Genomic DNA, 27,258 nt, shown 5'->3' with positions numbered 1-27,258 from the left:
GCAGAACACTGACATTCCTGTCTTGCAGGAAATCATGCACAGAACGAGCAGTATGGCTGGTGGCATTGTCATGCTGGAGGGTCATGTCAGGATGAGCCTGTAGGAAGGGTACCACATGAGGGAGGAAGATGTCTTCCCTGTAACGCACAGTGTTGAGATTGCCTGCAATGACAACAAGCTCAGTCCGATGATGCTGTGACACACTGCCCCAGATCATGACTGACCCTCCACCTACAAAATCGATCCCGCTCCAGAGTACAGGCCTCGGTGTAACGCGCATTCCTTCGACGATAAACGCAAATCCGACCATCACCCATGGTGAGACAAAACCATGACTCGTCAGTGAAGAGCACTTTTTGCCAGTACTGTCTGGTCCAGCGACGGTGGGTTTGTGCCCATAGGCGACGTTGTTGCCAGTGATGTCTAGTGAGGATAAACCTTACAACAAGCCTACAAGCCCTCAGTCCAGCCTCTCTCAGCCTATTGCGGACAGTCTAAGCACTGATGGAGGGATTGTGTGTTCCTGGTGTAACTCGGGCAGTTGTTGTTGCCATCCTGTACCTGTCCCGCAGGTTTGATGTTTGGATGTACCGATCCTGTGCAGGTATTGTTACACGTGGTCTGCCACTGCAAGGATGATCAGCTGTCCGTCTTGTCTCCCTGTAGTGCTGTCTTAGGCGTCTCACAGTACGGACATTGCAATTTATTGCCCTGGCCACATCTGCAGTCCTCATGCGTCCTTGCAGCATGCCTAAGGCACGTTCATGCAGATGAGCAGGGACCCTGGGCATCTTTCTTTTGGAGTCAGTAGAAAGGCCTCTGTAGTGTCCTAAGTTTTCATAACTGTGATCTTAAGACAACAGCTTACAGATGGTAGGCAATTAACGACTGTTCCACAGGTGCATGTTCATTAATTGTTTATGGTTCATTGAACAAGCATGGGAAACAGTGTTTAAACCCTTTACAATGATGATCTGTGAAGTTATTTGTTTTTTTACAAATTATCTTTGAAAGACAGGGTCCTGAAAAAGTGACGTGTGTGTGTATATATATATATTTACATTTGTTTTGATTTAAAATGGACCGTTATCATGCACCTGTCTGGAAACAGGGGCAGGCAAAAAAAATTACATGTTATCTACGCACTTAAATAGCGATGGGAGGACGCTTTCTTGTGATTCATTTTCATGCCAGCCAGGTAGGTTATATTCCTGTTGTAAAGTTAAGCAATGTGGTTAATATTAAGAAAGTTGAGAAATATAGTAGGCCTAGCCTATAGAAAGCTGATGGGATCCTCCTCTTTTTAATAGAGGCCATCAGTCTGTTTTCTTGGGCAATTGCATAGTCCGTAGAAATGTTGCGCAACATGAGCTCATGAGCTCTCATGAAGTGTTTGATTATATTTTCGAATACATTTGCATTGATGTCAGAGTGATTAGAGGGACAATAGAGTGCTGAGTACCAGGCAGTTAGCACGTTCGGTATGCTACTAATGACCATCAGCAGCATCAGAGCATGGAGAAGCCAAATTACCGTGACTAAACGGTCATGTGGAATTTGACTGCCTTCATGACTCATGATCGCCGCTGTGGCGGTAATACGGTCACGCAACAGCCCTAGGACCACACAACATGTCACCGAGTGACTCCAAGTTTACTTCGATATGGTTATTATATCAATATTTGCACATAAAAGCGTTTCCAGCAACATTTCTTGCCTTTTACGGACAAAAAAAAAATCTCACCTTGTTTAACGTATTTAGTTTGTCAACAAAGTTTACAAAAAAATGTTCCGTTTCCATCAGGCCTGTCATGACATGTACTTCACTCGCATAAAACATGTTGGAAACCTGGTTAATGTTACCGTGGAATTGCCATCAACTAATCAATCATCAAGCCCTTGATTAGTAGAATCAGGTGTGTTTGTACTGGAATAGATCAAATAAGTGGGGGTACTACGGGAGAGGTTTGGAAAACCCTGTATTAGTCTATGGTCTACTAGATTTATTAGGATCCCCATTAGCCAACGCCAATGGCGACAGCTTGTCTTACTGGGGTCTGACACATAATGACTACATCAATTTAAAAACATTAACATGTACTGTGTGTGTTTGCATGCATCCAAACAAATAAAGCAACACCTCATGGCACAATGCCTCTCTCCCATGTGCCCTACCTGTGTGTATGTACTGACACATACATGTCAGTACATGTCAGTACATACACACACGTAGGGCACATGGGAGAGAGGCATTGTGGCATGAGGTGTTGCTTTATTTGTTTTTTAAAACCAGATTTGCTGTTCACTTGCGCTATACTGTATCAGATGAAAGGGAGCTCCATGCACTCACGGCTCTGTGAGAGTGTTTCCTTTCATTTGTTCTGGATCTGGAGACTGTGAAAATACCACTGGTGGCATGTCTGGTGGGGTAAGTGCAAACAATTGGGAATTTCCAACACATTGACTGCGTCACGTCTTGTTTTTATAAGAAACAGTCTTTCCTCAACTCTTAGCCAAGAGAGACTGGCATGCATAGTATTAATATTTGCCCTCTGATTACAATAAAGAGGGATAAGCTGCAGCTTAACTAGGTATTTCTTTGCAGCACTAGACCATATGACTGGACAGTAATCAAGATAAGATAAAACTAGAGCCTGCAGGACTTGATTTGTGGAGTGCGGTGTCAAAAAAGCAGAGCATTTCTATTATGGACAGACCTCTCTCCATCTTTACAGCCATTGAATCTATATGTGTTGACCAAAAAATATCATAGCACTTGGTTTGATACATTCACCTCTGAAGGTAAATAATGTACTTACATTCAACAATCTTGCTCTAATTTGTCATCCTGAGGGTCCCAGAGATAATGTGGCAAATTTGTTTGAAAATGTTTTATTTTCCCTCATCAATCTACACACATTACCCCATAATGACAAAGCAAAAACAGGTTTTTGAAATTGTTGCAAATGTATTAAAAATAAAAGACTGATCAAATTTACATAAGTATTCAGACCCTTTACTCAGTACTTTGTTGAAGCACCTTTGGCAGCAATGACAGCCTCGAGTCTTCTTGGGTATGAAGCTACAAGCTTGTCACGTGTATTTGGGGAGTTTCTCCCATTCTTCTCTGCATTTCCTCTCAAGTTCTGTCAGGTTGGATTGGGAGCGTCCCTGCACAGCTTTTTCAGATCTCTCCAGAGATGTTTGATTGGGTTCAAGTCCGGGCTCTGACTGGGCCACTCAAGGACATTCAGAGACTTGTTCCAAAGCCAATTCTTTGTTGTCTTGGCTGGGTGCATAAGGTCATTGTCCTGTTGGAAGGTGAACCTTTGCCCCAGTCTGAGGTCCTGAGCGCTCTGGAGCAGATTTTCATCAAGGATCTCTCTGTACTTTTCTCCGTTCATCTTTCCCTCAAACCTGACTAGTCTCCCAGCCCCCATTGCTGAAAAACATCCCAACAGCACGATGCTCCCACTACCATGCTTCACCGTAGGGATGGTGCCAGGTTTCCTCCAGACGTGACGCTTGGCATTCAGGCCAAAGAGTTCAATTTTAGTTTCATCTGACCAGATAATCTTGTTTCTCATGGTCTGAGAGTCTTTAGGTCCCTTTTGGCAAACTCCACGCGGGCTGTCATGTGCCTTTTACTGAGGAGTGGCTTCCGTCTGCCCACTCTACCATAAAGGCCTGATTTATGGAGTGCTACAGAGATGGCTGTCCTTCTGGAAGGTTCTCCCATCTCCACAGAGGAACTCTGGAGCTCTGTCAGAGTGACCATTGTGTTCTTGGTCACCTCCCTGACCAAGGCCCTTCTACCCCGATTGCTCAGTTTGGCCGTTTTGCCGTTTTGCCAGCTCTAGAATGAGTCTTGGAGGTTCCAAACTTCTTCCATTAAAGAATGGAGGCCATTGTGTTCTTGGGGAACTTCAATGCTGCAGACATTTTTTGGTACCCTTCCCCAGATCTGTGCCTCGACAAAATCTTGTCTCGGGGTTCTACGGACAATTCCTTCGACCTCATGGCTTGGTTTTTGCACTGACATGCACTGTCAACTGTGGGACCTTATATAGACAGGTGTGTGCCTTTTCAAATCATGTCCAATCAATTGAATTTACCACAGGTGGACTCCAATCAACTTGTAGAAACATCTCAAGGATAATCAAGGGAAACCATATGCACCAGAGTTCAATTTTGAGTCTCAAAGCAAAGTGTCTGAAGACTTATGTAAATAAGGTTTCTGTTTTTGTATTTTTAACAAATGTACAAACATTTCTAAAAACCTGTTTTGGCTTTGTCATTATGGAGCATTGTGTGCAGATTGATGAGGATTTTTAAAATTTAATCCATTTTAGAATAAGGCTAATGTTACAAAATGTGGAAAAAGGGAAGGGGTCTGAATACTTTCAGAATGCACTGTATATAAGCAATAAAGCAATGGAGATGTACAAACTATAGCACAAAGGAACGATGAGCAGATAAGAGGCAAGCTGTAATTTCGATCAAGATAATAATGAGTGAGCTAAGAGGGACGTTGTCGATATGCTTATTTGTTCAGGGCTTTTGAAATTGACAGTGACAGAATTCAGAACATGGGTCGTATTCTCCCTGTATACCAAGTCAGAACCGTAGGATAAATAACAACGGCATATAAGCAGACAATGAAAGCTCTTACAATATTCAATTATGACATTTCTCTAAAACAGGCTAAAGTTATAGGCTACATGTGCACCACCAAGTCAGAACAGTAGGCTACGGGAGAGGGACCCAAAGTGGGAGAGGGACCCAATTCTTATGGTGAGACACATGGGCTACTAACAGCTTACTACACAACATACACTTAGTATTACTTTCTCAGTTGCAGTATACATATCTCCCTGGCATATTACATCATTTATGCAGTAACATACAAGACATTTTTGGAGTCACCGTTGTTGTGCTGTGCTCACTTGAACAGGAAGGTGGCGTGCCGGTCCTTCTTGTGGGCAAACTTTGTCATCAAACTTTGTCATCAAAGTCTGGCATTCTCTGGATGAAGTCATGCTGGATTTACAGCACAGTCAATGTATTCAACATTTTCTGACCCAATGTTTATCCTTCTAAGCTTGGAAAAGAGACCCTTTCAGACAGATGTTTTTAATCCTTAAACCCAGACTTGGACCACACACACACACACTCTCCACTGACACACACTCACAAATTCGGAAATAAATGGTTTGGAAGGAATCAGTGGCTTACTGTGAGCGCAATAGTGATTGCTTTGCGACGCTCACAGTAAGCCACTGATTCCTTCCAACCCACTTATTTTTGGATATGCGATTTGCTGGGTAGATTATCGATGCGATTCATGATGATAAATGCTTGTCTAGCCGTCTAATATTTTGAAAGTAGGATGTTGACATGATCAGTCCAATCAAAGCTACGGTAGATAAACATGTGATTTGATGTAATGGTATCTGTTGCAATGACCTTGAGCCTGGACGGGGCTTCTACTGTAAATCTACGGCAGCACCCAAGAGGGCTTGAACTGCCTCGCTCTCCCTGTAGATTCTGTAGTGATGTAGAGTCCCCATGAGTGACAGAACACTGAGCCAATCATGGCGCAACTAGAGAATATTACCAATGCCTACAAACTGTGCTTTTGCTGGCTGCCCCTCCACCACAGAAAGCACCGAGCTGGGATGAAACACCTGCATTTTGGAGTTGCCTTACACAAGAAAGACAGTAGACCATGTTGGTACAGTATGCAGCTTTATTAACTCAAGGATTTCATATATATAGTTTGCAAACTGACATGTGACACGAATTAATGCCAGAATAAAGACAAAATAAATCAATAAACCATATATTTTTGGGGGTGCTAAACAGGTGGGGAATCCACTGGTTGTGCATATTTTATGAGGTCAAACCCCCAATGAACCCCACTTGGTGCATTTAGCATGGACTATTAAGCTGTCAGCGAAAGTCAGCGGAGTGAGAGAGCACACAGTCTCAGATATAACAGAGATCATTTCGCACAGAGATAGGAGGGCTTGATGAGTCAAAAATAAATCTACCTCAAAGCAGCTTTTGGTAGACAGTGGTGTCATAACAGCTATTATCAAAGATGGTTAGGATAATGGGCTTTATAGTGAAGTTGAAAGGTGATATTAGAAACTTCCTCTGTCAATGTTTTCAGGTTTATTGCAATATGTGACACCGCTGTCACTTATTGGTTTAAACCTTAATGAACCAATCAGCAAATCCATCGGCCTATATCCAGAACCGAAGGGCTGCATCTCAATAGCACTGACCTGAGGGCACATGATAGGTGAAAGAAGCAATGGATGATGGATGGCTACTTGGAACTTCAGAAAGCTAGCACAGACTATTGAGACTCAACAGTGAGGGTGAAGAAGCTCTACTTTGAGTGTGACTGGGCAGGGTTTGAAACCCGATATCCTGCACGCCATAAGACTGTTGGCACACTATGCTAAAGTCCATGCATTAGCGCTGGGAAGTCTTCGGGTCTGAGGCAAAGTAACTTATGACATGAAGCAGTGCCTTGTATTACTAACAAAGTTCACTCATCTTATTTCACTCTGTGCCCTCTAGTTCTGCTATAATATTGAGAAATATAGCAACCCTGTGTCTATCTTTAGGAACAATTCAAGAGTTAAGTGCTTGAAAAGGCCCAGGTGCAGTTGTCTGACCCTATACATGTGTGATGTGTCTGAAATCCCCCTCCGCTTACCTCGACAGCCGCCTTGGCACGCTCAAACTCTTCCTCCAGGGACTGGTTCCTGGACAGGAGGGCACCGCCACCGAACCGCTCTTTACTCAAACGGCCCTGTTTCTCACACACACACACACACACACACACACACACACACACAGAGAGAGAGAGGGGTGCAGTGTCAGCCATCTCTGCCTTCCCCTGGAGTGGCAAATATCACTGCCTCGGGCAAAGCCTTTGACATGCTCAAGAAGGCCAGCGGCTGGCAGAAGTGCCTCCGTCAGCGCCTCTCAGCCCCCTCTAACACTTTTCCCACTTATCGGCACCACTCATCTCTCCAACCTCACTATCTCATCTCGATTACAGATTCATTCCCCTCTTTGTTGGCCAGGTCTTACATCACATGCCCTTTGTATACTTTCCATGCACTATTATAACTCAGAAATATGCTGATTGTAGCTTTGTTATAGCATCTGACAGTACATTGTGCTTAGGGGCTGTTTCGGTGAATGTATTACCGCCACACCGGCAGTCATGACCACAGTCAAATTCCACGTGACCATTGAGTCACGGTAATCTCCTCTTACGCTCCCTGGACGTGCATTGGTAGTACCCAACTTGTTAATGACGTCAGGTCGCTAATGGCCTGGTACTCAGCGCTCTGTTGTCCCTCTAACCACTCTGACATCAATGCCAATGCAATCAAAAATTATATCAAACACAGTATCATGCTTTTAAAACTCCCCTCACTGTGATGATCAATTTAAAGAAAGTTCAACGACAGGTTGAAACTGAGTGGAAAACATGGACGTTGTGGATGTTGTTTCAAAGCCAAACACAACAAAATGGACAGAGCTTTCTATGTTGATGATTAATTCAAAAACACCCATACGCATATATTAGAGCTTATGCATATGCATAGACCTATATGAGCCCAAGGCCGTAAAAAAGAAAACTGAATTCAAATAATGATTGTGCTGTTATACAATACATAGCCAAATAGCCTCCAGCTTACACACAGCAGAAAAACATTTAAAAAAATGCATAGATTTAAGATGTCTTTGGTACATAATTGGTCTAAGCTATACTCCAAAATTCAACAAATTATAGTAATCGGCTTTGAGTGTGGACTGTATTATTATGCATACTGGATGGATTGGTTACCTTGTTCTACGCTCCAAACCTTCAATCCATGAGTCTGGGAGAAAACGTACAGGCCTAGGCGATTCTGTTGGTTCATTGATTGTGCAGGGCGGCTTACAAAATGAGTAAAGAATGAATGAATAGTGGATTTGGATTTTGAATAGCCTTGTAATAGCTCATTTTATATATTTTCATAATTAATAGGCTGACACATTACCTTTAGCTACAGAATATCTCACCACCATGCATTTCCATCTCTTTTTCTCTCTCTGTCATGTGTGCTCCCTCTCCGGACTCTAGGTCACCAGGCTGCTCGTTATGGCGCACACCTGTCACCATCGTAACGCGCACCTGCACATCATTAGACTCCCTTGGACTCCATCACCTCGTTGATTACCTGCCCTATATACAGCTGAAGTCGGAAGTTTACATACACTTAGGTTGGAGTCATTAAAACTAGTTTTTCAATCACTCCAAAAATGTCTTGTTAACAAACTATAATTTTGGCAAGTCGGTTAGGACATCTACTTCATGCATGACACAGGTAATTTTTCCAACAATTGTTTACAGACAGATTATTTCACTTATAATTCACTGTATCATAATATATAATATAATTCCATTGGGTCAGAAGTTTAAATACACTAAGTTGACTGTGCCTTTAAACAGCTTGGAAAATTCCAGAAAATGATGTCATGGCTTTAGAAGCTTCTGATAGGCTAATTGACATAATTTGAGTCAATTGGAGGTGTACCTGTGGATGTATTTCAAGGCCTACCGTCAAACTCAGTGCCTCTTTGCATGACATCATGGGAAAATCTAAAGAAATCAGCTAAGATCTCAGAAAAAAATGTTAGATCTCCACAAGTCTGGTTTATCCTTGGGAGCAATTTCCAAACGCCTGAAGGTACCACATTCATCTGTCAAACAATACTACGCAAGTATAAACACCATGGGACCACAGAGCCGTCATACCGCTCAGGAAGGAGATGCGTTCTGTCTCCTAGAGATGAACGTACTTTGGTGCGAAAAGTGCAAATCAATCCCAGAACAACAGCAAAGGACCTTGTGAAGATGCTGGAGGAAACGGGTACAAATGTTTCATATGTTTTTTTAAAAAGGCAGCAAATGAGGCTGAATGAACTGTTTCGCTGCCAGACAAGGGCTCCGCTGATAGCCAGGTGTAGCGGTGGTGCTAAAAAGAAAGCTTTGCTGTTGGGAGAGTTTATAGGCACCATTTGTCACCGTTATAGTGCAATTTATTTATTGTTTAGTGTTGTGTAGTGGCTTTGCTGGCATGCATCTAAAAAAAATTATAGTTTAGTTTTCCCCACCGAGATTTACATGGTAAAATTGCCACTGGTCTGGTGGATGAAAATATGATCACTTGATGAAGGAACAGCAGCCTGAGGCAAGGAACAGAGCGCAAGGTTTTTTTTGTGACTTTATCAAGTCGTCAATAGCCTATAGTTGAACCAAGCAACCCATATACATGTACACAGTGTACAAAACATTAGGAACACCTGCTTTTTCCATGACAGACTGACCAGGTGAATCCAGGTGAAATCTATGATCCCTTATTGTTAAATACACTTCAGTCAGACATGGATTGTATGTGTGCCATTCAGAGGGTGAATGGGCAAGATAAAATATTTAAGTGCCTTTGAACAGGGTACGGTAGTAGGTGCCAGACGCATGAACTTTAACGCTGCAGGGTATTTTATGCTCAACAGTTTCCCGTGTGTATCAAGAATGTTCCACCACCCAAAGGACATCCAACTAACTTGACACAACTGTGGGAAGCATTGGATTCAACATGGGCCAGCACCCCTGTGGAATGCTTTTGTCACCTTGTAGTGTCCATACCCCGACGAATTGATGCTGTTCTGAGAGCAAGAGAGGGTGCAACTCAATATTAGGAAGGTGTTCCTAATGTTTTGTACACTCAGTGTATGTTTGGATTTCTAAGGGATGGATCGAAATTTACATTATGGGTACCTGGAGGAAAATGGGGGCGGGTCATGCTTTTTCAATTTTAGTCAAGGGGAGGGTTGAGTATTTTTCAAATCTAGTCCGGGGGGGGTAATGTAATTTGTAATTGATATAATGTTAATATTCAGTAGTATTCAGCCCGATGCCGCCCCACATCTATGATTCTCCGTTGGGTGCGCAATATCAAATGCGCCTGTACTCTATATAGTATGGTCTCAATCATATGATCCATAGCCTATAGGCTACGAAGTGCATGCTCGGAGAAGCACAGAGCAAAGTTATGTTGATAATATAGCTGCTGGGATGGTGTACATAAAACTAGGCTGCATTACACAGTGGAATGAATATTCCAACCCTGAGCCCCGGCCTGCTCTGCTCTTTCTGATCAAAAACGTTTTTGTGTGCTGCCTAGCCAATGTTAATGTAGGCCTACAGTGAGTTCAGGAAGAGAGTCAAAGGCTTTATCAGATTTTTATTGTTGTTGATTAAGTCTAGTCCAAAAAATGCACTATATTGCGTGCGGATTAGCCTATGTTCTGTTCAGATTCAGAAGGAGAGCGCGAAGATGAGATGGAGGACCAAAGGTCAACTTTGATAGCTTGTTACTACTGTAAATGATTTTATTGAAAACCTGTTTCTTGCCCATGATGCAGGCCTATTTATCAGAGTTACCGACCTCATACTGTAATAAGCCAGATTCAAGTAACTTACATTATTGTGCTGAAACTTGAAGCACAATCAGTCCGAAAAGGACAGATCATGGTGCTGAAAGTAGGGTCATTTTTGTTGGCATAATTCATTTAAACCGTCTTAATTTTAATTAGACTTTACTAACAACAAGAGGGCTTTGTGTTGGAGCCTATTTCTTCTTATTTAAGAAATGAGAGATAGGCCTACCTGTTTGACAGACCAAATTAGGCTATCCATAGATTTGTCTGTCAATTCCTCCACCCACCATGCACTCTTTAAATAGACTCCCTCTGTCAGTGAAGGGCTGTTAACTTAAAACCAAGACTCGAATTGAGGGGGTATGTCATAGGCCTACTTTTTATTAAAGAAAATGGCAAAAAGCACAGACATACCCCTTGAATATATAAAGTGATCTATAACAGCGCTTTGATCCGCGATGCTTTATGCTATAAACAATTAGTAAAATACCCGGGAAAGATGTGACACTGATGCAAATGGGGATATCATTGTTTAGTTTCTTTGACATTGAGGCTGAGCTACAACCTTCTATAACCAAGGAGACAGAACATGGACTTTGCCTGGGAAGTAATCTAATTCTGTCACTATCAAATGATTAAACTACCGTAAATTCCGGACTATAAGCCGCAACTTTTTCCCCAGGCTTTGAACCTCGCGGCTTAAACAATGACGCGGCTAATATATGGATTTTTCCCGCTTTCAATTTTTTATTTTTTTTTAAAACACATTCTGTGACGTGCTCAGTTTTTTGGCGGCATGAAGCTTTCATTAGACCAATGAAATTGCCGAACGGGTTAAGGTCAAACAACTTTTTTGTTTACTGTTTAGATTAAATCGAGAGCTCTCAAACTTCCCATCATTCTGATTACGGTAGTCATTTTGTCACCCTCATCATGGCAAAGACATGGAGAAATGCATATGATGCAACTTTCAAGTTGAAGGCGATTGATCTGGCTGTTGGAAAAGGAAATAGAGCTGCTGCACGGGAGCTTGGTCTTAATGAGTCGATGATAAGACGTTGGAAACAGCAGCGTGAGGAATTGACTCAGTGCAAAAAGACAACTAAAACTTACTGCTCATTTTTTATTTTTTGTTACAAGCCGTGTTTCGTTAAAGCCTATTTATTTTTGTTACAAGCCGTGTTTCGTTAAAGCCTGTGTAAAGTTAATTTGTTTCAATGTACCGGTAGGCACCTGTGGCTTATAGACATGTGCGGCTTATTTATGTTCAAAATATATATATTTTTTAAATTCAGTGGGTGTGGTTTATATTCAGGTGCGCTTAATAGTCCGGAAATTACGGTAATCACTTTTTGTACAATAGGAGATGTTAAGCCACGGAAGAAGAGTAGCCAGCAGTTAAAGCTTTTTTTTCTGCGTCGGTGGGCCTAGGCTAGTCAGTCTGGGGTGGAAAGGTAGGCGTAATTTTTGAAAGTACCATGCTCAGATTCCCACGACGATGACAATTTAATTATTTGCAAACGGGGACAGTTTCATTGCAAACGAGACACATTGATTTGGCATTGGAGAAATATGACAAAATTGCATGACATTTTTATAAAAGGCTATTTTCTCAAACCTGCAAATATGATCATAGATTAATTCAATGCTTTTACTATTGTCACGTTCGTCGTAGGAAGGAGACCAAAGCGCAGCGTGGGTATCGTTCCACATCGTTTATTTAAATGTGAAACCTATGCAAGACAAACAATAAACTATAAACAAAACACAAACCGTGACGACAGAGGTGCTACATGCACTACCTCAAAATAATCTCACACAAACACAAGTGGGAAAAAGAACTACTTAAATATGATCCCCAATTAGAGACAACGATGAGAGACAGCTGCCTTTAATTGGGGATCATCCAAAAACCCCAACATAGAAAAACAGAAACTAGAACCAAACAATATAGAACTAGATAAACCCCCCCAGTCACGCCCTGACCTACTCTACCATAGAAAATAAGAGCTCTCTAAGGTCAGGACGTGACAACTATGAAGGTTATCTTTCCACCCCTACTCTTATCCACGGTGGTCTGCGAACACACAACTTTCTGGCCCGCAGCCCTATGCGCTATGAAAATTCCTGCGTTTCCATGTAATGCTTACAGGACAAAGAACAGTTTCTACAACTGTATATCTAAGGCTCTGGTCTGTCCAAGAAATTAGGGTAAACAGTAGACAGGTTCTCTGCTTTGGGTATAGGGGACGGTCACCATTTTTTTCCTTCTAACTTTCAGGGAGGGTATATATTTTGCTGGGCCGCTCATTTTCAGAGAGGTCCGACTTTCTCCATGTAACCCTTATTATAAATAAAAGTTCACTCCCTAAGACAAAGGTTTGAATGATTCACAATTAAAGTTACCAAATAACTCTAAATCTAGCGTATAGGACCTATTTCAAATTATCACTTTTACGCTCAACATAGCCACTTCATACTCGCTCCAGAATAGAAGAAAATCCTTTATTTTACTTAGTTAAGTTCAAATATATTCTTATTACTATAAAACAATGGCCCGGGACTTATAAGCATATCTTGTCTGCTAAATGAACTAGCCTATGGCATGGCACATAGCCAGATAACATACAGTAAGTAGGCTGACTCATTCTGTTCTTCTGAAATACATTTTCTACATATCATAATGTTTCTTTAAACCTGCCTAAAGTGATGGTGTATAATACATTTATTGTGTTGGTGCATATTAAATGGATTTAGACACTTAAATGTAGATGTTCCAAAGGTGTGCATCAGCAGCTTGTATATGTGGAGGCCTAGAGAAGCTAAACGTCTTCATCTTAAATCAGTGGAGGCTGCTGAGGGGAGGACGGCTCATAATAATGTCTGGAACGGAGCGAATGGAATGGCATCAAACAAATGGAAACCGTGTGTTTAATGTATTTGATACCATTCCACCAATTCCGCTCCAGCCATTACTACGAGCCCGTCCTCCACAATTAAGGTGCCGCCAAGCTCCTCTGATGTTAATTAACGGTCAATTTCCATGAGACCGCCACAGCCCTACCTGTGATGATTTTGAAAAGAAGTGAACCAGTTTGCATATACATGTGTTGTACATGTATACATGTTTTGTGACTGCACAACATACGGAATGTAGCAAAGCTGGTAACAAATATTAATGGTGCTGCAATAGCATAATGCGTTTGGATGTAGTGCATTATGTCGTGACGTGACTCATTAATCTGACTGTTATTTATCGAATCAGACTGTTTAATTGATACTTGATTGAAATTAATAATGTAACAATGATCTCATTAGGAATTTGGGGCACCATGGGAAAAGTTGACTAACGAGTTACCCCTCCGACTCAATCATCAAGTTTGCAGACGACACAACAGTAGTGGGCTTGATTATCAACAACAACGAGACAGCCTACAGGGAGGAGGTGAGGGCACTCGGAGTATGGTGTCAGGAAAACAACCTCTCACTCAACGTCAACAAAACAAAGGAGGTGATCGTGGACTTCAGGAAACAGAGGAGGAAGGACCCCTCTATCCACATCGAAGGGACAGCAGTGGAGAAGGTGGAAAGTTTTAAATTCCTCGGCGTACACATCACAGACAAACTGAAATGGTCCACCCACACAGACAGTGTGGTGAAGGCGCAACAGGGTTTTGGGTGACAGGCCAGATTTCTTCAAACTTTTACAGATTCACAATCGAGAGCATCCTGTCGGGCTGCATCACAGCCTGTTTTGGAAACTGCACTGCCTTCAACAGCAAGGCTCTCCAGAGGGTAGTGCGGTCTGCACAACGCATCACTGGGGGCAAACTACCTGCCCTCCATGACACCTACAGCACCCGATGTCACAGGAAGGCCAAAAAGATCATCAAGGACAACAACCACGCGAGCCACGGCCTGTTCACACCGCTATCATCCAGAAGGCGAAGTCAGTACAGGTGCATCAAAGCTGGGACCGAGAGACTGAAAAACAGCAATCACTAACTCAGAGGCTGCTGCCTACACTGAGACCCAATCACTGGCCACTTTAATAAATGGACCACTAGTCACTTTATACAATGCCACTTTAATAATCTTTACATATCTTACATTACTCATATATATATACTGTATTTTATACCATCTATTGCACACATCCTATGCCGCTCGGCCATCGCTCATACATATATTTATATGTACATATTCTCATTCACCCCTTTAGATATGTGTGTATTAGGTAGTTGTTGGGGAATTGGTAGATTACTTGTTAGATTTTACTGCACTGTCGGAACTAGAAACACAAGCATTTCGCTACACTCGCATTAACATCTGCAAACCATGTGTATGTGACCCAAAAAATTGGATTTGATTCTATCTCACGACTTAAACTCTAAAGATATATAGATATCTCTTATGTCAATAAGTCAAGTGTGAATAGTGTGAATCGTGGGTGGGACGCTAGCATCCCACTAGCCAAGAGAAGTTTTAATTATTTATTTACTAACTAACTAAATAATAACAGAATACACATACACTTACATGAGATAAAAGTCCCTAGTGGACTGACACGATATGACGGCTTGTTACACAATGGAAAGTGGGTGGGGAAAGACAAAGGGCGTCAACTTATCATACATACATTTGGAAGCTACGCTCACGGAAATACAAATTCTTAGCACCCTAACTACTGCTCATTCGGTTTAGAATTGCAATATATATTTACGCGTAGATGTGTTTCTCTGTCATCTTTCTGTTGAAACCAATCGATCCGTCTATTGGTAGTGGCTTGATGTAAGGCTCTTGTTGTCCTCCAGAGGTCACAATGTCCTTCTTAGTTGTAGAGCATCTCTGGTCTTGGAGTGTTCGTTAGAATAGATACTTCCCACCTCGTTTCTTTTACTTTTTACATGCACAGCTGCAGACTGAACATTTCTGGTCTCCTAGGTGAGGTTATCTTCTTCTGTAGAGATTGAGAGTTTCAGAGCTAACTATTTTGTAACGTTCTGCTCGCACTGTACATCGGCTGGTCTGTAGAGTTTAAACCATGGCGTGGCCACTGACTGGGCACAAGTATATATGAAAAACTATTCTCCATTTGGAAGGCTAAATCACATCGCTATCTTCACAAAAGTATTCTCATATTTAATCAAACTCAGCAAAAAAAGAAACGTGCCTTTATCAGGACCCTGTCTTTCAAAGATAATTCGTAAAAATCCTAAAATTCACAGAGCTTCATTGTAAAGGGTTTTAACACTGTTTCCCATGCTTGTTCAATGAACCATAAACAATTAACGAACATGCACCTGTGGAACGGTCGTTAAGACAATAACAGCTTACAGACAATTACAGGCAATTAAGGTCACAGTTATGAAAACTTAGGACACTACAGAGGCCCTTCTACTGACTCTGAAAAACACCAAAAGCAAGATGCCCAGGGTCCCTGCTCATCTGCGTGAACATGCCTTAGGCATGCTGCAAGGACGCATGAGGACTGCAGATATGGTCAGGGCAATAAACTGCAATGTCCGTACTGTGAGATGCCTAAGACAGTGCTTCAGGGAGACAGGATGGACAGCTGATCGTCCTCACAGTGGCAGACCACGTGTAACAATACCTGCACAGGATCGGTACATCCGAACATCAAACCTGCGGGACAGGTACATGATGGCAACAACAACTGCCCGAGTTACACCAGGAATGCACAATCCCTCCATCAGTGCTCGACTGTCCGCAATAGGCTGAGAGAGGCTGGACTGAGGGCTTGTAGTCCTGTTGTAAGGCAGGTCCTCACCAGACATCACCAGCAACAACGTCACCTATGGGTACAAACCCGCCGTCGCTGGACCAGACAGGCAAAAAGTGCTCTTTTTGTCTCACTAGGGGTGATGGTCGGATTCGCGTTTATCGTCAAATGAATGAGCGTTACAGAGGTGTGTACTCTGGAGCGGGATCGATTTGGAGGTAGAGGGTCCGTCATGGTCTGCGGCGGTGTGTCACAGCATTGTCGGACTGAGCTTGTTGTCATTGCAGGCAATCTCAACACTGTGCGTTACAGGGAAGACATCCTCCTCCCTCATGTGGTACCCTTCCTGCAGGCTCATCCTGACATGACCCTCCAGCATGACAATGCCACCAGCCATACTGCTCGTTCTGTGCGTGATTTCCTGCAAGACAGGAATGTCAGTGTTCTGCCATGGCCAGCGAAGAGCCCGGATGTCGATCCCATTCAGCATGTCTGGGACCTGTTGGATCAGAGGGTGAGGGCTAGGGCATTTCCCCCCAGAAATGTCTGGGAACTTGCAGGTGCCTTCTTGGAAGAGTGGGGTAACACCTCACAGCAAGAACTGGCAAATCTGGTGCAGTCCTTGAGGAGGAGATGCACTGCAGTACTTAATGCAGCTGGTGGCCACACCAGATACTGACTGTTACTTTTGATTTTGACCCCCCCTTTGTTCAGGGACAAATTATTCAATTTCTGTTAGTCAAATGTCTGTGGAACTTGTTGTATCTAGTTATGTTCATTCAAATATTTACACATGTTAAGTTTGCTGAAAATAAACGCAGTTGACAGTGAGAGGACTTTTCTTTTTAGATGGATAGCTGATACACTTTCAGAGTTAGCGTTACCTTGATGTAACACCCTAATGATGTCGCAAAATAATAAACAATGTGACAGGATTATTCTTTAAGTCCCTACCAACCATACCATTTCAGAAATAATGTTCCTATGTCCAATCTTTTGATGTTTCTGTTTATAGGCGGGCCACACTCTCTGTAACAAAGGAGTTTCAGTCTTCCAATACTGCAGGGCAAGAAAGAGTTTCTGCAAACTATTTATGACCGGCTGTTAAGTGATAACCCCCCCCTCTCCTGTGGGAGGGGGGGGGGGTCTGGCTATCTGTCAGCCATGTGCCAAGCTGATCTCGCGCCTTTGATCCTCACCAAGGAGAGAGAGTCATGACAATTACTAGAGTAACTGTAATTAGCAATGGTCAAGGAATTGAATTAAAAGGCCATTCTGCCACTTTTCAACCTCATTCATTATCTCCAGCACCAAAACAGTGCTAGATCTGTAGTTAAAAACATAAGGTGCTAAGAAATGCTTCTCTGTGACATCACAAGGTCGTATTAAAAGTAAGTAAAACGGTGAAATTTCAAAACCTGCAATGAGTTTCTAGCCAGGGGGAGGGTATTTTCTTACTCCCGACGTCGCCGCTAATCTCATAGTGTTTGAAAATCGCTATTTTTAAAATGATTTAACTTTGGATGATGTAATCGGTTAGAACTTTTTAACTTCCATGTTTTTCTACAAAACGTAGAAATGTGCAATTTTCACATGGTATTGTGCTGGAGATAATGAAAATTAGGTTAAAGTGGTGGATATATCCTTTACGAACATGCTCTATGCAGAGAGCCATTTTATAGCCCTATGGTAGAATGCAAGTCAGTCGGCTCCCACTGCCACAGCTGCCTGGCTGTCGCATTCTGATGACTAATCTGTTTTGTAAGGCCTCGTGTCAGCTCTGCCACTACCTGTAACATCACATTTTCCATTTCCATAGCTAGTCATTAGAAAGACCTGATTTATGCGAGGTCTAATTGAAGTTGGCTTATCTAGATATTAATGGCCTCCAGAGAATTAACTTTACCCAGGTTAATGCCACTGATTATGTCAAGCAATTTATAAGGGCCAAAAGGAAGAAAAAAAAGTCACGTTTCTTTCCAAACTTTCCAGGCAGTTCCACATGCTATTGTATACAATATGTCAAGGTACAGTAAAGCTGTAGGGAGGTGTGAAGGGTTTACGTAATTTTTCAGATAGCCTTTGTTCTAATCTAGACCAATACTCAAAAATTCATTCAAACAAAGCATTCCTCTCTCAATACATTGCGTGTGTGAGCACCTGCCACTATTTACAACATCACTGGGCTGAAACGCCCCACCTTCGGTGGCTATCTTTAATCCAAAATCTATTATTTAAAGAGATGTTGAAAGGTGATGCAAGCTTAGTTGGTCTGAGATACACTGTGGGCTCAAAGTAAAGGCTACTGAATTATTCATGAGCTATTAATATAATAATGGGTGGATAGTAACAGGACCCTCATGCAAACTTGTATAGAGACCACGGGCACTTAGGAGGGAAGCGCTTGACATTTGGACCATGGAGCACCACAAAGAAAACATTTCAAAAGCCAACATGGGACTCTTCTGGTTTAACTGGTATCTTTGTTGCAGAACCAACACTTTAAAAAAATTAAAAATTCAACTCGAATTACATTCTGTGGTGATGTCTGCTCGGTGCAAATGTCTTTCAATATCATAGGAAAGGATGCATAGAGAAGCTTACATGTCTTCCACTAATATACTGTCTGTTGAGCTGTAACGGAAGAATATGAGGTGTTAGCAGAAGATGGCAGGTTAAAACATGGTCACATCACAGGGATCCAGTACAGTGACTGGAATCAGGAGATTGGCTTGACCACTATGGTTTATATGTGTCCCAAAACCCTTCCATCCAACAAAGCAGAGTTCTCTCAACATGTCACAGAGCAGCCTAACATGCTTCTAATCAAAACCATCCGTTTTCGAGGTGAAAAAAACGTTAAACTCCAAATACTATTGATTACAAGTGCAGACAGAACAGACAATAATGGTCTGCAATGACTACTCAGGACTCAGCTTACTTGAAATGCTAGAGCTGGCTCTGCCTCTGCTTTGGTATTCCCTTCCAATGAGTTCATGGAGGTTGCCTCTGGTTGTGTTTTGTAGTCTATGGACCTAAAGAGAAAGGATAATTAAACCCCAAAATTTAAAAAAAAGATCCACTCTGCATTCATTACTCCCTCAAAACGATTTAAGGTGCAATATGCAGAAATTGCTACATATTGTAAATAAGAATAGAATATGTTTCTAAACACTACATTAATGTGGATACTACCATGATTATGGATAGTCCTGCATAAATCGTGAATAATCATGTGTGAGAAAGTTAGACACAAATACAGTATTCCCCCCAAGAAAAATGCTTACCTCCCCTGTTATTGTAATGGTGAGAGGTTAGCATGTCTTGGGGGTACGATATTTGTGCTTCTGTAACTGTCACACATCATTATTCATGATTATCTGTAATCATGGTAGCATTAATGTAGAAGTGTTTAGAAACATATTCTATTCTTATTTACAATAAAAGTGACTCCAATGACAACTCCTTGACCCAACTGTGATTTGTAACTACAATGGTTTCCTGTTACCGATTTGGTAACAGAATTACAAAGTTTTAATCTGTTAATAATTCATAAACAAACTTTATCAGTAAAAACACAAATTGGTAGGTCTACCTTTTACTTGTTGCTTCTGTAAACTTTCCTTATCCCTCCTCATGAGGGACATATATTTTTAAAATATCTTAAAGATATGTGGGGGTTTTTTATAACGGAATTACAAGGCACAAGGCAATGTTATTTTTAAACTTACAGAAGGCAAATAATTGTGTTTATTAGTTGGCAGGAGTCTTTACTTCAATATTATTGTGATTTTATGTATTTATAATACCTTTTTAAGACTTTTTCCTGGTTGATGTTGTTTAAAACACATTTTCCATCTGTTTTACCAGAAATCAAAGCCTTTGCTTATTCCAATTTTTTTGGGATCGAAAATGTTTATTCCACATTTTTTGGGATGGAAAATAGTTGGAAAATGTATATACAGTGCATTCGGAAAGTACATTTTGTTATGTTACAGCCTAATTCTAAAATAGATTAAATAGTTTTTTTGCCTCATCAATCTACGCACATTAACCCCAAAGCAAAAATGTTTAGCAAATGTATTAAAGGTAAAAAACAGAAATACCTTATTTACATAAGTATTCAGACCCTTTGCTATGAGACTCAAAATTGAGCTCAGGTGCATCCTGTTTCCATTGATCATCCTTGATGATTCTACAACTTGATTGGAGTCCACCTGTGGTAAATTCAACTGATTGGACATGATTTGGAAAGCCACACACCTGTCTATGTAAGGTCGCACAGTCCAGTCAATTGAATTTACCACAGGTGGACTCCAATCAAGTTGTAGAAACATTTCAAGGAAAATCATTTTATACATTTTAGAGTAAGACTAACATAACAAAATGTGGAAAAAGTCAAGAGGTCTGAATACTTTCCGGATGCACTGCATGCCTTCATTTCTCAAAAATATAGACTCTTAGCTTTCATTAGACACCCAATATAACATGCTCCTATGAACTGCTCATTTGTCCTTTTTTGTTGTTGTTGATGGAAATGCATGTGTGTGAACAAACTGCAATTTAACAGATTTGGAACTGACTTGGATATAACAGGAAGGTTACTTACCACAGATGTTCGCTGGAGGAGTTTCTCGATGAACGTTGTCTTTCCAATTTCCACTTTCTGCTGCCGTTTCTTTCAGGGTGGAGGTTTAGCTCTTCCCATTTCTCCAAAGGAGAGGCAATGATGACTGGGAAGAGCAATCATGGAGAAATCAGCTAACAGCAGGGTACAATACAACATAATCAGCTAAGGGAAAAAAACATTGCCATCTGGACAGAGTCATGGGAGGGACATGAACTTCGCTTGTAAATGATACCCAGGGTTATACTTACATTTTTTATCATGAATTACTTGCTACACATAATTAGAACTCAGTTGAAGAGTAAAATACTTTAACCTCCTCAACTTGCTAATGGGAAACTAATCGTCTGTTACCTCTTAATGTCTTTTAAGATGATCTGTTCATTACAGGCAATTGCCTGATCTTTCTTTGGACCATCTTGAACATGAACAAGGGACATGCTTAAACCACCTGACCAAGTCCTAAAGCAATGGGACTCCCTAAATCTTTCTCAGATTATTACCAATACCACAAGGTACGACTCCAAACACCCAGAAAAGGCTACTCTTCTTGATGTTATCCTCACAAATAATCCTGATAGGTATCAGTCTGGTGTTTTCTGTAATGACCTTAGTGATCACTGTTTTGCAGCCTGTGTTCGTAATAGCTACTCAGTGAAACGACCTGTTGTGATTTGTCATAGACGCTCGCTAAAAAACTTTAATGAGCAAGCCTTCCTTGAACTGGCCTCTGTAAAATGGTATAGAATCAGCTTGATCCCCTCTGTCGAAGACACTTGGACCTTCTTTTTTAATATTTTCAGTGGTATTGTTAACACGCACCCATGAAGAAAATGAGAATTAAAAACGGGTCTAGCCCCTGGTTCGATTGTGATCTTGCAGAGTTACTCCACCTCAAGATTTGCATTTGGTAAAACGCTCGGCACAGGCATACATAGGCTGACTGGCTCTCGTTCAGGCAAATGAGAAATAAGTGCACTCAGGTTATCCGGAAGGCCAAAGTTAGTTACTTTTTAAGGAGCAGTTCTCTCTCTGTGGGAGTAACTCCAAGAAGTTCTGGAAAACAGTTAAAGCCCTGGAGAATAAACCCTCCTCACAACATGTCCCTTAATGTTGATGATGTGGTTGTTACGGACAACAAGCACATGGCTGAGCTCTTTAATCACCACTTCATTAAGTCACTTCATTAATTTGGCTGAGTCAAATTCCTATTTGACTCAGCCATGCCTCCTTGCCCGTCCAACATTTCCTCATCTCCCACCCCTTCTAACGCAATTAGCCCCGACGCTCCTCCCTCTTTTTTCTTAGCACCGCTACAAAGTTTCTCCCTGCAGGCGGTCACTGAGTCCGAGGTGCTAAAGGAGCTTCTTAAACTTGACGCCAAAAACCCATCTGGGTTAGATGGTTTAGACCCTTTCTTCTTTAAGGTTGCTGCCCCTATCATCACCAAGCATATCTCTGACCTTTTTAACCCGTCTCTCCTCTCTGGGGAGGTTCTCATTGCTTGGAAGGCAGCCACGGTTCGTCCTTTATTTAAAGAGGGTGATCAAGCTGATCCTAACTGTTATAGGCCTATTTCTATTTCGCCCTGTTTATCAAAAGTGTTGGAAAAACTTGTCAATAATCATCTGACTAGCTTTGATGTCTATAGTATTCTCTCTGGCATGCAATCTGTTTTCCTCTCAGATTATGGATGTGTCACTGCAACCTTAATCTTGAGACTCTCATCCCGTTAGCAGGATCATTTTCCAGCGAAAAACTCCTAGCGACATTAGCATAACGAAATTCAATATTTTTTTTTTATAGATACACCTCTCTTGAATCGACCCTTGTTGTCCGATTTCAAAAAGGTTTTACAGGAAAAGCACAATATTAGATTATGTTAGAGGAGTACATGGTAAAAGTAGCATCATATGAATTTTCCGACCAAGCACATGCATCACATATAACCAAAAAACAGCTAAATGCAGCACTAACCTTTTACAAACTTCATCAGATGACACACCTAGGACATCATGTTACACACAGCATGCAATCTTTTGTTCAATAAAGGTCATATTTCTATATAAAAACAGCATTTTACATCGGCACCTGACGTTGACTAACTATTTTCCCATAAAATGCGTCCCGGGAAACAGTGCTACAATTTTATAAATTACTATTCGAAAACGATTTTTTTTTTTTATATTGTCAATCTAAGATTTATAGATGAATATCTCTTGAAAACACCCGTCATAACAGATTTTAAATTAACTTTACAGGGTAATCACACTTCGAGATAAAAGGGGATGCGATACTCAGAAAATGAGCTAGAAAGCCTAGCTCGTCGCCATCTTGGAACAATCGCACATCACATCTGATCTTGTATAATATTGCCAATAATCCCTCACCTTTAGTTGTCTTCATCAGAAAGCACTTCCAGGAATCCCAGGTCCACGACAAATGTATTTTCGGTCGAAAAAGTCCATCCTTTATGTTCCATTAGCTTGCTGTTGTTAGCGCGTCAGAAGGCTGTATCCAAATGTTGATACGGGCGCGGGACTTGGCTAACGAAAAATGACTTTTTTCCCTCCTGTAGGTTCGTTCAAACATGTCAAACATTGTATAACATTAATCTTCAGGGCCTGTTTCAACAAGAGAGCCAATCAGATTCGAGTGGGACGATTTCATTGTGTTTCAAAACGTTTCCAAAGGTGGGGGCAGACACGACCGCCGACGTCATAATGCTGATGGCCCTCCTACTGTGACCAATTGCCACATCGTCTCCTGCACTGAGTTTCGACAGCAGAAGCCTCAAAACACTTTGTAAAGACTGGGGACATCTAGTGGAAGCACTTGAAAATGCTCAATTATCATTTTTTCACGTTGTGAATTACAGGGAAGGCTGTGAAGTCGAGTCCACAATTCAGAATCCCACTTCCTGGTTCAATCGGTCTCGGGGTTTTGACTGCCATACGAGTTCTGTTATACTCACAGACACCATTCAAACAGTTTTAGAAACTTTAGGGTGTTTTCTATCCATATAAAATAAGTATATGCATGTCCTGGCTTCTGAGTTTGATTAGTAGGCCGTTGAAAATGGGCGCCCCCAGTGGTAGGATATACGCAAGATTAAGGGTCCTCATGATGTCACCATTGCCCTTGATTCTAAGCAATGCTGTGCTGCTATTTTTATTGACTTGGCCAAAGCTTTTGATACGGTAGACCATTCCATTCTTGTGGGCCGGCTAAGGAGTATTGGTGTCTCTGAGGGGTCTTTGGCCTGGTTTGCTAACTACCTCTCTCAAAGAGTGCAGTGTATAATGTCAGAACATCTGCTGTCTCAGCCACTGCCTGTCTCCAAGGGAGTACTGCAAGGCTTGATCCTAGGCCCCATGCTCCTCTCAATTTACATCAACAACATAGCTCAGGCAGTAGGAAGCTCTCTCATTGATTTATATGCAGATGATACAGTCTTATACTCAGCTGGCCCCTCCCCGGAGTTTGTGTTAAATGCTCTACAACAAAGCTTTGTTACTGTCCAACAAACTTTATCTGCCCTTAACCTTGTTCTGAACACCTCCAAAACAAAGGTCATGTGGTTTGATAAGAAGAATGCCCTTCTCCCCATTGTTGTTATTACTACCTCTGAGGGTTTAGATCTTGAGGTAGTCACCTCATACAAGTACTTGGGAGTATGGCTAGACGGTACACTGTCCTTCTCTCAGCACATATCAAAGCTGCAGGCTAAAGTTAAATCTAGACTTGGTTTCCTCTATTGTAATCGCTCCTCTTCCACCCCAGCTGCCAAACTAACCCTAATTCAGATGACTATCCTACCCATGCTAGATGAGACGTACTTTATAGATCAGCAGGTAAAGGTTCTAGCGGCTAGATGTCCTTTACCATTTGGCCATCAGATTTGACACCAATGCTCCTTATAGGACACATCACTGCACTCTATACTACTCTCTAAACTGGTCATCTCTCTATACACGTCGCAAGACCCACTGGTTGATGCTTATTTATAAAACCCTCTTAGGCCTCACTCCCCCCTATCTGAGATATCAGCTGCAGCCCTCATCCGCCACATACAACACCCGTTCTGCCAGTCACATTCTGTTAAAGGTCCCCAAAGCACACACATCCCTGGGTCGCTCGTCTTTTCTGTTCGCTGCAGCTAGCAACTGGAACGAACTGCAACACTCAAACTGGACAGTTATCTCAATCTCTTCATTCAAAGACTCAATCATGGACACTCTTACTGACAGTTGTGGCTGCTTTGCATGACGTATTGTTGTCTCTACCTTCTTGCCTTTCCTGCCCTTGTCTGTGCCCAAGAATGTTTGTACCATGTTTTGTATGTTGTGGTTGCTACCATGCTGTGTTGTCATGTGTTACTGCCTTGCTATGCTGCTGTCTCAGGTCTGTCTTTATGTAGTGTTGTAATGTCTCTTTTGTCGTGATGTGTGTTTTGTCCTATATATATATTTTTTTAAATCTATATTAATCCCAGCCCTCGTCCCCGCAGCAGGCCTTTTGCCTTTTGGTAGGCAGTCATTGTAAATAATTTGTTATTTACTGAAATGCCTAGTTAAATAAAGGATAAATAAAGAAAGAAATCTATCTACACACAATGCCCCATAATATCTAAGCAAAAACAGGTATTTACTTAAGTATTCAGACCCTTTGCTATGAGACTCGAAATTGCGCTCCGGTGCATCCTGTTTTCATTGATCATCCTTGATGTTTCTACAACTTGATTGGAGTCCACCTCTGGTAAAATCAATTGATTGGACATGATTTGGAAAGGCACACACCTGTCTATATAAGGTCCCACAGGTGCATGTGCATGTCAGAGCAAAAACCAAGCAATGAGGTCGAAGGAATTGTCTGTAGAGCTCTGAGACAGGATTGTGTCAAGGTACAGATCTGGGGAAGGGTACCAAAAATGTCTGCAGCATTGAGGGCCCCCAAGAACATAGTGGCCTCCATCATTCTTAAATGGAACTCCCAAGACTCTTCCTAGAGCTGGCCGCCCGGCCAAACTGAACTATCAAGGGAGAAGGGCCAAGGTCAGGAAGGTGACCAAAAACCTGATGGTCAATCAGACAGAGCTTCAGAGTTCCTCTGTGGAGATGGGAGAACCTTCCAGAAGTACAACCATCTCTGCAGGCACTCCACCAATCAGGCCTTTATGGTAAAGCAGCCACTCCTCAGTAAAAGGCACATGACAGCTCACTTAGACTTTGCCAAAAGGCACCAAAAGGACTCACAGACCATGAGAAACAAGATTCTCTGTTCTGATGAAACCAAGATTGAACTCTTTGGCCTGAACGCCAATCGTCAAATCTGGAGGAACCTGGCACCATCCCTACGGTGAAGCATGGTGGTGGCAGCATCATGCTGTGGGGATGTTTTTCAGTGGTAGGGACTGGGAGACTAGTCGGATCGAGGGAAAGGTGAAAAGAGCAAAGTACAGAGATCCTTGATGGAAAAACTGCTCCAGAGGGCTCAGGACCTCAGACTGGGGCGAAGGTTCACCTTCCAACAGGACAACGACCCTAATCAAACAGCTAAGACAACAAAGGAGTGGCTTCGGGATAAGTCTCTGAATGTCCTTGAGTGGCCCAGCCAGAGCACGGACTTGAACCCGATCGAACATCTCTGGAGAGACCTGAAAATAGCTGTGCAGCGATGCTCCCCATCCAACCTGACAGAGCTTGAGAGGATCTGCAGAGAAGGATGGGAGAATCCCCAAATACAGGTGTGCCAAGCTTGTAGCGTCATACCCAAGAAGATTCAAGGTTGTAATCACTTCAACAAAGTACTGAGTAAAGGGTATAAATACTTACGTAAATGTGATATTTCAGTGTTTTGCAGAAATGTTTTACCTGTTTTTGCTTTGTCTTTATGGTGTATTGTGTGTAGATTGATGGGGGAACAAACGATTTAATCAATTTTAGAATAAGGCTGAAAAAGTCAAGGGGTCTGAATACTTCCCGAATCCACTATATAGAGAATCATTACACTATCTAAACTGCTGTGAAATATATTGTCCATAACCTAAAATATTGTATTTTCAGCTGTTTGAAACTAGTGTACAAAACTGAAACTAAAAGACGGAAAAACAAAACTTAAGGCAAGCGTAGAAATAGCGCACATAGACCAGATCTACCGCTTCTAAGACTTTCTATTAATAAGTGACAGATCTATAGCTGACATTTTTATGTGAATTTGATCGGGTCGCCCAAAAAGTTACATATTGCAGCCTTAATATCTTGTTTGTAACAAAATACTTTTCAAACACGTCAAATTTCCAGAGTGGGCTCTCTGGTTCTTTTTAATGATATGACCCATTTTATAAATAGTAATTGACATTATAGGTCATTAA

At 41.7% G+C, this 27,258-nt stretch overlaps 1 protein-coding gene across 1 annotated transcript in view; it reads right to left on the bottom strand.

Moving 5' to 3' along the window:
- LOC115158938 (PEX5-related protein-like) overlaps positions 1–27,258 on the bottom strand; it is a 200,320-nt gene that overhangs the window by 42,947 nt on the left and 130,115 nt on the right. The window contains exons 4-6 of the mRNA XM_029708380.1: positions 20,868–20,991; positions 19,200–19,293; positions 6,731–6,826 (exon numbers count right to left, since the gene is read on the bottom strand). Of these exons, the coding sequence (XP_029564240.1) occupies positions 6,731–6,826; positions 19,200–19,293; positions 20,868–20,991 (314 nt within the window). The remainder of the gene's footprint in view (positions 1–6,730; positions 6,827–19,199; positions 19,294–20,867; positions 20,992–27,258) is intronic.

The sequence above is a fragment of the Salmo trutta genome, chromosome 22, assembly GCF_901001165.1.
Source record: "Salmo trutta chromosome 22, fSalTru1.1, whole genome shotgun sequence".
Taxonomy (NCBI): domain Eukaryota; kingdom Metazoa; phylum Chordata; class Actinopteri; order Salmoniformes; family Salmonidae; genus Salmo; species Salmo trutta.
Note: the sequence above shows the minus strand (reverse complement) of the source record. Positions and strands in the feature narration are given on the sequence as shown.